The 12,040-nt window shown below is 39.9% G+C and overlaps 1 protein-coding gene across 1 annotated transcript; it reads right to left on the bottom strand.

The window, feature by feature from the left end:
- Nucleotides 1–657: 657 nt before the first annotated feature.
- Nucleotides 658–4,916, bottom strand: LOC107553353 (cytochrome P450 1A1). Its single transcript, XM_016235555.1, has 7 exons — nt 4,838–4,916; nt 3,235–4,121; nt 3,026–3,152; nt 2,858–2,947; nt 2,141–2,264; nt 1,917–2,003; nt 658–1,829 (listed from the first exon to the last, which is right to left on the bottom strand). The coding sequence occupies exons 2-7, from the start codon at nt 4,072–4,074 to the stop codon at nt 1,517–1,519; spliced, it is 1,581 nt and encodes a 526-aa protein (XP_016091041.1). The 5' UTR covers nt 4,075–4,121; nt 4,838–4,916; the 3' UTR covers nt 658–1,516.
- Nucleotides 4,917–12,040: the final 7,124 nt, after the last annotated feature.

The following is a 12,040-nucleotide window of genomic DNA, read 5'->3' on the forward strand; positions in this document are numbered from 1 at the left end:
CTCTGCAGGACACCGGCCCTCCAGGACCGAGTTTGGGCACCCCTGGTATAACCAGTTGATTCCATATCTACTACCACAGTACATCAATAAATCAATCAGTGATTTACAGAAAAGTCTTGATTTTAGATACATTTCTGTAACTCTCTTTAAATAAAGACAGACAGACACATTCACAATGAAAGTTTTTTTTATGTGCAATGGTAATATTATATTTGTTTCTTGGATCCTACAATAAAACCACATCTTTTCATAATTCCATGGTTTTCTTTGTAGTAACTTTGAGAATCATGTATGCAGTGTTAGAAAAAAACGGCCATTATTCACTACTATGGTGTAACCCAGGGGTGCCCAAACTCGGTCCTGGAGGGCCGATGTCATGCAGAGTTTAGATCCAACCCCAATTAGACACACCTGAACCAGCTAATCAAGCTCTTACTAGGCATACTAGAAACTTCCAGGCAGGTGTGTTGAGGCAAGTTGGAGCTAAACTCTGCAGGACACCGGCCCTCCAGGACCGAGTTTGGGCACCCCTGGTACAACCAGTTGATTCCATATCTACTACCACAGTACATCAATAAATCAATCAGTGATTTACAGAAAAGTCTTGATTTTAGATACATTTCTGTAACTCTCTTTAAATAAAGACAGACAGACGCATTCACAATGAAAGTTTTATTATTCATTTAGCAATCATAAATAGGCTATGCAAAAACAATGCCCCTGCTGGCAGAGCTGATATGAGATCATATTTGCAGGAATTATTAATTGTAGTACTTCAGACATTAATTTCATGACATCCTTCATTATACAAAACATTAAGCACCACAAAGAGTATCATGACATAGAGACAATTAAACAACAAAAACATTATTCAGGGAAGAAAATTTGATCTAGAATGATATTGAATGTCCAGAAGCACCTTGATAAATACAAAAAAGTATATATAAATCGTCAGCAGTCTGTACAAACGTATAAGATCAGGCACATGGAAAATGTGGACAGTAAAAGTGGCTGTACATTTACAAGTGGATCACATTTTGGGATCGTAATCAAACAGAAAATAGCTTCAGTGTATGTCGTCCAGCAGATTTGAGGAATCTGTATTAAGCTTATGACAAAAGAAGACATTCTTTTGATAGACTGGCACAAAAGCAGCATAAGGCGCATGAGCTGCGGCAGGCACTCAGTGTTATCTGTGCACAATATTTGGAAGCACAAATATGTTATCAGCATCAGCATTCGAGTTTTGAAAGGATGAACCCATGCAAACGTGCATGTGCAAACATAGATGTATGTACATGATAAAGCCACATGCAGACTCTGGGTTATGAGCATTGCAGTCCAGCATGGTTGAAATAACTGCAGTAAAATGCACCGGATGCTTTGGCCTGCATCATAGTCAAACATCTTTCAAATATTTGGTATTGCGAGCCGACGGCGAGGTTTGGACCGAAGCAGAATCGCAAGTGATAGCGCTACGGATTTCAGCTCAAACTGTGATGACCTTTCTGTCAGATCACGCCGCAGTGCCGGGGAATTCGAAGCCAGGTTGCGGCGTGACGCGCAGCAGACAACGCTTGTGTTTCATGGTCAGCCCGTACTCTGGCGTCATATCCAGCATTTCTCCCGGCATCCCGCTGAACTTTAACCTCTGGAGAAGGATGGCTAGGAACAGGAAGACCTCGGCACGTCCGATGGACTCTCCAATGCAGCGCCGCTTCCCAAGCCCGAAAACCAACACCTTCTCTCCTTCCATCTTATTCAGGTCAGTACCGTCCGCGGTGAGGAATCGGTCGAGGTTGAAGCTCGACGGATCCTTCCACAGTTCTCTGCAAGAAGAAACAGATGGTTCAGCTTCGTTCAAGTGCGCATTGCACCATTTACCGTCCACATTTAAGTAACTACGAGAAACTTACGGGTCATGGTTGACTTGCCACTGGTTTACAAACACACAGGTGTCTTTGGGAATGAAATATCCATTGAGCGACGTGTCTTTAGATGTACTGAAAGAGAAAAACACAAGCAGTCATTGGCACGGCCAACTTTGGTAAACACAGCAACATTGTTTACAGGCATCCATCTTCGGTAACTCAATTCACATGTGGTTTTATTTAATGCAATGACGCCGTTCTCAACTCACCAGTGAGGAATGGTGAAAGGAAGGAAGGACGAATGGCGGAAGATCTCCAGAATGAAGGCCTCGAGAAGCGGCAAGTCCGTTCTGTCTGACAAACGTGGCGTTCGGTCCAATCCGATCTTTTCCCCTAGAAAGATTTTAGACTGGATTTTAGATCTAGACTCTTAAAAACAAAGCTTCTTTATTGGCATCAGTGGTTCCACGAAGAACCTTTAACAATCATGCACTCTTAAAAATAACGGTTACAAAAGACCGTTTTTTTCAACAATGCCATAGAAGAACCATTTTGGCTCCCCAAAGAACCTTTCAGTGATCATTTCTTAAAAAAGCTAATTTTTTTCTTACTGTGTGGAACATTTTAATAATCTGAAGAACCTTTATCCACTTTAAGGAACCTTTTTTTTGCATCAGAAAGGTTCTATGGACAGGAAAAGTTCTTCATGGAACCATCAATGCCAATAAAGGAGACATATAAGGTTCTTTATAGTGAAAAAAAGTTTCTTTAAATTATTTAAATGTTCTTCTGACTACTTTTATGGACTGATCACTGAAAGGTTCTTTGGGGAACCAAAAACGTTCTTCTATGGCATCACTGCAAAAATCCAGTTATGAAGAATATTTTCTTAAGAGTTTCTTTGGCATCACTGCGAAAAACCGTCTTTTGGAACTTTAATTTTTAAGAGCATATCTAGACAGACAGACATAGAGAGAGATACTCACTCAGCTCTCTTTGCAGTCGCTCCTGGATCTCAGGGTAGGCCACTAGATAGACGACCGCCCAAGACAAAGCCGTACTGATAGTGTCGAAACCTGTCAATGAGCACAGACATGATTTAATATCATGCAGAGATTGGAGACAGAAAATCGTTGGGCTATCCCAGCACTCACCAGCTCCGAAGAGGTCATTGACGATTCCGACGATCTTCTCATCGGACACTTGGACGTTTGAGTTCTCGTCCAGTTTCCGGTCTTCGCAGTGGTTGATGAGCGAATCGGTGATGTCTCGGATGTTGTCCTGAAATAAATATCACATATGATGAGCTACACAGTGCACCAAATAGAAAGAGCACTGACGGACACGTCTGAGATCACCCCACCTTGTCGAAGGTGTTGTAATGGTCATTGACGATCTTCTTCATCAACTTGCTGAAGCGAGCGTTGATGGCCACGAACTTCTTCATCGTTGTGCTGGGCAGGATACGCAAGAAAGGGATGAAATCCGCAGGATTGCCGCTTCCCACGATCTTCCCGAACTCATCGCTCAGGTTGACCAAGCTCACCAGCTCGTCGTCGTCGTGGCTGTAGCGCCGGCCGAAGCAAATCCCGCAGATCACGTTGGCCACAGACACCACGATGTGCCGGAAGGGATCGAAGCTTCCGTTGGCCTTCATGACATTGTGAAGCCTTTCAATCAGATAGAGACCTTCCTTGCTGATGTGCTCCTCAAGGGCACATGAATACTCTGAGCTTTCGCCTTGCACCGTTGCAAAGGTTCGCAGGGCACTGAGGGCCAGCTTGCGACGGGCGCGCCAGACACCCACCTGATCTGTACTAAAGGCCAGGCTCTTTCCGTCGCTGATGAACTTACTGCTATAGAGATCCGGACGTCCGGCGAACTCCTCGCCCTGCTTGAGGAGGGCCTGACGGATCACGTCGTTTCCGCTGAGTACTACGACGGGACGCATGCCGATCTGAATCTGGAAGACGGGGCCGTAGCACTTACTCATAGCGGTCAGGCTCAGATGTGGATTGTTTCCCACTTCCAGGACATTTCCGATGATGGGAAGAGGCTTCGGTCCCGGCAGCTTCTGGAGCCCTTCAGGGATCTTAGTACGCATGAGGCGCATCAGCAGATACACCACACATATCGTGATGATGGCCACGAGGCTCTCAGACACAGAAATCGGGCCCAACATGGGAAGAACCGTAAGAGGCATGGCTATCTCTCAACAATCTTTGCTCTTGCAGACAATGAACAGGTTACCTGTTTAAAACAAAGGAGCAATCAATAAGACTGACTGTTAACCTTAGAGAGCGAGAGAATAGTGCAGTAACACGTCTTACACGAATGAAACTGAAAAAGGTGTGTCTTTCTGCAACCTGTTTTTTTGGCAATGTTGCATTGCATATGCATGCATGAGTTTTTTAGTGCATGCATGCAGCTAACTGATCTATTTTTGCAGTTTAATCAATGCACGCTGTGTGGTTATTTACATTTTGTGAAATTCATTAATGATAAACTACACGTGGAGCGATCTGTCTCAAGGGCAGAGCACATATCTGAGACACATACATGCAGTGCAAACATACATTTCTAGATCATACAGTGATATATTGAAAAAAGCTTTCTGAATAAACATCAGCAATATAACATGTTAGTCAGTTCTATGTATGTATGCATGCATGCATGCATGCATGTTTGTGTGTGTGTGTGTATATATATATATATATATATATACATACATATATATATACATATATACATATATATATATATATATATATATTTACACACACATACATTTTCTTTTTTTAAATACACATGTATATTTTCTCAAAACTCATGCACATTAAGAACAAGAAAGAAGAAAAGAAGTAGAGTGAGTTTTTTTTCTTTTTTTTGTGTAATAATGTTCAAATGGCATCTGCAAATATAATCAAATATCCTCTATAAGCAAGGATCATTGACATTAGTCTTACCCCGAGCGATCCGACGAATCTTTCACCTCTTCTCAGCTGAATTTGTCTGTCCACAGTTAATTAGCTCCAGAGGAGTGCTGCAGTATTCCAGCAGGGACATCTTTTATAGAGAAGAGCTCGTGGCGATTGGTTGCTCTTCTCGTGACGTCATAAACGCCGGAGGCTTTGTTAATGGAAGAGAATCCGAGATAAGAGTGAGATTAAGGGTGATCGATTATTAAGTGTGATTACACTTAACATTAACGGAGAAAACGAAAAGCTGCGAGAATGATTACTGAGACTGGGTTCTCTTCCGTTTCCAAACACACACATATCTCAATTATTGATTATATATAAATACATTAAAAAAAAACATGAATGATGAACAATGGATCAACCCTTACAGAGCCTTTATTACTATAGATGTATTAAACTAGATGACTTATTTATTAATATAGATAGATTCAATAATAATAATAGATTTATGCATTCAAAGTAATACATAAATAAATGTTAAACTTTAAAAGACCCTTGAAATATATGGATATAAATGAGTTTTGGCAATATTTTTGACGTGATGTGATAATGATAATGTTTTACAACATATTTTAGAAAATACTAATCAATGCACAGACTGAGAAATAAATGCGCAATGCAAATTATAGATCGAGAAATAGAAAAAATATATACAGCACAACAACAGGCTTAATGCAAATGTGTAAATAAGTATAAAGAAAGACAGACATGCTGATTAACAGGTCAGCGCCATAAATCTGTTTGACAATTTCAGCAATTATAGACTAATTAAACTGTTTGTTGCAACACATCTGATAATTGCCTGCATATTCGCCGAAGAGTAAATCGACGAAAGAAAGAGTTTTGCGTTGATTTGTAGGGTCATGTTCGCCTGGCACGCGCTCGTAACTCATTAAGCAACAGGTAGAGCATCGCGTGCAAAGATGTGTGTGTGTGTGTGTGTGTGTCACACAGCCCTGCTGCAGATTCCTGCACACATTTTTCATACATCTCATTCACCATGTCAACAGGAAAAGCCGCCAGAATGGAGTAAAATCGTGTGACCTTGAAATGCAGTGCATGCTAGAGACCGACCCGCTTCACGAGTTACATTCATCCAGCTGAACTGATTTGTTTGCTCTGCGGTTGTAAGAATCTCGGTCACCTCCATAGGCTGTGGTCACCTCAGACTGTTATCACGCTTTGAAACACGCTACGATTAACTCATCAAACAGCATCGCGTGCGTGCACCTGTGGCGCGCGGGTTAAAGATTGGCCACGTTGCGTGAGAGCGCGCGAGGATGCTGGAGGGGGGAGAGGGCAAACGAGGCCACTTTGCCATCGCCTTACACTCTCTGCCAGTTCAAAGCTGCAAGAAGAGATAAAGCACTTTCTGACGGATTCATTTAATGCACGCGCTTGATTTCGGGTTGCTTCCCGACTTTCTGAAGCATCTCGCTGAATGAGAATGAGATGCTCTGGTCGCACCGATCAATCATTCACATTTGCTTTAACTCTTCATATGATGCATACCATCGTATTGGGAGGTCTGACGGTCTTCAGTTGATCACAGACGAGGAACAGATCCCGGGTCAGCGCGAGCGGCTTCTTAAGAACCCTAATTATACATGCCGATTGCTCGTGTAATTAAGGATCTCTGAAGGTGCTTTGAAGTTCCCTGGTGAGGTGTTTCTGAAAACAGAAAGTAAAGAAAGACAGCATGCAAAACCTAAAAAAGTTGCACAAAAATACAACCGCGTTTTATACCTTACACATTTTTTTTGCATGATGTATCCTATTTATTTTATTATATTATATTATATTATTATGGCAATTTTATTTATATTACAACCCAGGTTGTCCAATGTACTATATATATATATATATATATATATATATTATGCTAAATTATATTAGGCTACATTATATTATGTTATATTATATTATATTGTGCAAAAACAAATGCAATGTGCTTGAAACATGAATTGGAAACAGCTAGGCCTATTTTTTGTTTTTCTTGACAGGTAAAAACTGTTATTAAAAAAAACTTTTTATTCCAAATGATACCCTTTCAAAAGGTATAATATGTACCATTTAGATACTAATACAGAAACTTTCGGTACTAATATGGACTTTTATATGCACCTTTTAGGGGTTAAATGATGCACAAAGGTGTAACTTTTGAAAAGTGACAGCTTTTGTAGCTTTATTCTGACAGTGACAAGAGTTTATACAGTTTATACTGCACACTGTTTTATTGGCATCGATGGTATAACGTTTAACATCCACGGAACCTTTCCAAATGTTCTTCACACACTTTACTTTTAAGGGCTCTTTGGGGAAACATAAATGTTTTTTCTATGCAATTGCTGCAAAAACCCATTTGGAACCTTTATTTTTAAGATGATATATGGAAAAACAAATGCAATGTGCTCTAAACATGAACTGACAAGAATGCATGCATACTACTGTTTGAAATGTTTACACTGCATACCGTTTTATTGGCACTGATGCTTTCATAAAGAGACTTTAACGCGCTTTGCATTGCATAAAAAGGTTCTTAAAGCTTCTTTAGCATATGCACATATTCTTCACATGCATTCTCGGCCCGTGTCTCGTGTGTTCGCGTGAGAGCGCTGCTAGGGGTGGGCTCGCGCTTCGGGACAATCCTAAATCTGCTCGGTTAGTCACGCGAAGGCGGCTCTCTTGCTTCAGCACGAAGGCGCGGACTTTTGCGCTGTGAATGAACCGGATCTTTGGTCCTTTGAAATCATGCGATCGGTCAGTTCGACACCACGCAAACTCAGCCCGCTTAATCCCGCTTCAGAGCCGTGACTCGCCTCTCTGACTGTAATCCGGTTCCTCGCGTGTGAACTGGGAGTTGTGACACACATTCCGCATGAATCACGGCAACCGGTGCAACCGAGGCCAGTCTGGACAATGCAATCACACTCAAAATGCGTGAATGTCACCAAATCAAAGCAAGTGTGATTTATTGTAAAGAAATATAACAACAGATCTAGTGTTAGTGGAACACCTGTGCATCCTCTATCAGGACACCTGTGTCAACTATAGGACAACTAACCTTCATTTAATCACTAATAATCACCAGAACACCAGCTGAATCACATGCATTGAACAGAAATGATGGTGAAATTGAACATTAGTGAAATATATAGAAATGTATATAGCTAATGCATTGGCAATCAGACATTTGAAGTCTAATCTATCTGTCATGAGAAGCATTTATATCAAAGGCTTCTGTAGGCTGATTTCTGTATTGAAATGTTTTAATGTTATGGTAACCCTTTATTTAAAGCCTTTATGTATAATGCATTATAAATGTGTTATAATGCATTATATCCATTCATTAATAATTCTAATCAATGCATTATAATATTTGTTTGTCATGTTTTAATGCATTATACTTTCTCTAACAATGAGTATTATAATGTATTATAAATGTGGTTACAATTATTCATGAGATCATACAATGCAATATTAGGTGCATTACAACACATAATTAATGCATTCGAATACTTATATGCATTAAAGACTTTAAGTAAAGTGACACCAGTTTGTAAGTGGACTTGAAGGCTTTATACATTTTGATAATTTGTGTACAGAGTGAAATTAGTGTGCAAATAGTGAAAAAAAATAAAAATTCTACCTAAAGAGCAAATTCTGTTTGTCAGGCAAATAATAATAATAAAAAAAAGTATTAGGCTTCATAATGCAAAATCCAAAATATAACAAACAAGCAAATTAATAAAAAAAAAGTTCCAAAATCCAAAACATCGATGCTGATTGCATTTGTCCCCTTAATTAATCATTTGTGAAATGCATAAGTTAACTGCGCTCAGCAGAGACTGAACTCAGAACAATACAGCTTGTTAAAGTTCTGAACACTTCAGCAGTAATGTAGCATGCAGAGTCTGCGTGTGTTTGGAGCCGCTGTGTCAGTGTCACAGGACAAACTAAGAGAGCAAGACACGTTTGCTTGCCTTCAGCAGTTAAACTCAAAGGAATCTCACAAGATGAAAGAAGTCAAATGAGTGTGAAGCTTCATCACGCAACACTCGAGCACCTGCCGCGCTCACCTTTACTGCCAGACGAGTGTGTGTGTGTGTGAGAGAGAGAGAGAGAACACAGGATATAAAGCAGATAATGGTGTGTGTGAGTTATTTTGAAGAAGAACCCTGAGAAAGAGAGATTTTATCTATTGAGGGCACACACACACATATACACAAACACCCAAACACACACACGCGCACACACACACACACACACACACACGCACACAAACACGCAAACACACACACGCACACACACACACACACATACACAAACACGCAAACACACAAACACACACACACACACACACACACACACACACAAACACGCAAACACACACATATACACACACACACACACAAACACGCAAACACACACACGCACACACACACACACACACACACACTCACTCACACACACACACACACACACTCACTCACACACACACACACACACACTCACTCACACACACACACACACACACTCACTCACACACACACACACACACACTCACTCACACACACACACACACACACACTCATACATACACACACACACACACACACACACAGGTTTACATTTGTGAAAAGTGGGGACTCTCCATAGGTGTAATGGTTTTTATACTGTACAGACCGTATATTCTATTGCCCTACACCAACCCTACCCCTAAACCTACCCCTCACAGGAGACTTTCTGCTATTTCAGATTTTCAATACACTCCATTCTGAGTGATTTATAAGCCTTTTGAAAAGTGGGGACATGGGGTACTGTCCTGAAAAGTCACCTTCTCCTTGTAATACCTATGTTATACCTTTGTCATTATACACATTTATGTCCTCATTTGTCAAAAAAATGCGCGCGCACACACACATACACGCTTCTGAATTTGAGGGAAAGCCACCTCTCAAGCTATTAGACCATGTATGAAACAAATAATTATGCAATTACTCAAGAAACTCTTGATTCTGGAAGTCTGGACAAACATATTTCAGACCTGAAAGACTTTTGGTGTGTAATGTCATTGCTGTTTTCATGTTTATTAATGGTTGCTCATATAATGCAGGGATTCCCAAATGTTTTTGTCAGGCAAACCAATTTGACATGAAATATTTACTTGAAATATCTCTGAGGAAGTTAATATTTCAATAATGTAACAACACATTTACATGTTTACAGTTGCTTAATGGTCACATTGATATTCGGGTGAACAAATTTAATATTTTGATTTTTAGTGTTCAAGTGTTTTTATTTTAAATTTTTTAATTTAATTAATTAGCTGATCAACTCACTAATTTTTAAAGCATTTTATGAGGTTGATATAATTTAAAAAATATATTTTTTCTCTCTTTGTTTATTTATATCAGTATGGTGTTTAATGTTAAATTTGATGAAAAAAAGTAATAAAAGTAATAGCTTGATAAAAATAATCTAAAAAGTAGTCAGAATACATTAACTAAAATGAGTAACCTAGATTACATTACTAACTACAGTTTTCATCATGTAACAGTGTGTGTGTGTGTATGTGTGTGTGTGAGTGTGTGTGTGTTTGTGTGTGTGTGTGTGTGTGTGTGTGTGTGAGTGAGTGTGTGTTCGTGTGTGAGTGTGTGTGTGTGTATGTGAGTGTGTGTGTGTGAGTGTGTGTGTGTGTGTGTGTGTGTGTGTGAGTGAGTGTGTGTGTGTGTGTGTGTGTGTGTGAGTGAGTGTGTGATTGAGTGTGTGTGTGTGTGGTGTAGTGATATTCTTGAGGCAGACAGTATGTGTGCAAATATTTTTGAGGCTAAGGTGGAAAACGATTTCTATTTTTTATTTAATATGAATGCATACATACTGTAAGATATATATATATATATATTCTTAAATGTTTGTCTGTGCTAATACTCTCGAAGCTAAGATGTTTTTAAATTAAAAACATGCATGTGTAAGATTATGTAACTTGAATCAGTTTCTCTTTACAGATGTCATGCAGTATTTGCAGTGTGTTCATTTGCGTGCCTGTGTGTGTGAACACGTCCAGCTCTTACCTGCAGGGTTCACTGCGAGGGCCGTCCACCCATCAGTGTCATGTTTGTGTTTTTGTGGGCAGGAACAGCCCTGAATGGAGCGAGAGGTTTTTGAAGTGTCATGTTTGAAGAACGGCATGAGAAAACGACCTGCCGGCACGCAATCCGGAGCAGGAAGAGCTGATGCTCTGATGTTCTGCACCTGTAACCGCACAGTGCACACCTCCAGTTACCTGATGATAGACAGAAAGACACGCATGCATCCCAGTGCATGTTAATATATCTGCAAACTCATCACTGCATCAAAGTAGATGCATTAATATATCTATTTAAACTTTTAACACACGTATATTCATGGGTTTTGTAACCAACACATGCAAGCATATTTCTGATCCCCTCGTAACTCTTTTCGCCAAGGCTGAAAGCCCTGCTACGTGCAGCTGTTTTTATGTTTCCTGGTGAAATCGGCTCACACTCTCAGATGATTGAGGCAGGAGTCGGTGTGTCTGGCTGCAGACCTCGCGTGTGCCCTAAACCAGCCGACTTAATAGGATTAGGAGCAGCTGAGGTTCATGACATTTTACCATGACCTGTACACAGCCTTCTGCTTCCCACCGGCTGGAAGGCATGGAGGTCAGAGGTCATGTACGTTACTGTGACATGACACAAAAACACACAAACATCACATCTGCTCCGAATGGTTTAGCACATCTGAACTGTTACAAAACGCAGTCATTTTCATTTAAAGATGCACGTAACTTGTTTTTAGCAGGAGCCTTTTGAAAGTATGTGTTTAAAATTCTGAATTTTTTTACTCATGGCCCTCAATGCACCTGAGCTGAAAAAATAAATAAACAAACAATACAGAAATTATATATATACAGTATATACTGTGTATATATACACATGCACACATACACACACACTACACACACACACACACACACTCTCACACACACTCTCACACACACTCTCACACACACACACACACACTGTTACATGATTACATGATGAAAACTGTAGTTAGTAATGTAATCTAGATTACTCATTTTAGTTAATGCATTCTGACTACTTTTTAGAATACTTTTATCAAACTATTACTTTTATTACTTTTTAAAAAATCAAACTTACATAT

The sequence above is a fragment of the Sinocyclocheilus grahami genome, unplaced genomic scaffold (assembly GCF_001515645.1).
Source record: "Sinocyclocheilus grahami isolate Dianchi unplaced genomic scaffold, SAMN03320097.WGS_v1.1 scaffold471.1, whole genome shotgun sequence".
NCBI lineage: Eukaryota > Metazoa > Chordata > Actinopteri > Cypriniformes > Cyprinidae > Sinocyclocheilus > Sinocyclocheilus grahami.

Coding starts and splice junctions, on each gene's coding strand:
- LOC107553353 (XM_016235555.1), bottom strand. CDS start 4,074: ATGCCTCTTACGGTTCTTCCCATGTTGGGCCCGATTTCTGTGTCTGAG. Junction 2,948..3,025: donor CAATGACCTCTTCGGAGCTG/GTGAGTGCTGGG, acceptor GCTCATTGACAG/GTTTCGACACTATCAGTACG. Junction 2,004..2,140: donor CCTTTCACCATTCCTCACTG/GTGAGTTGAGAA, acceptor TTTCTCTTTCAG/TACATCTAAAGACACGTCGC.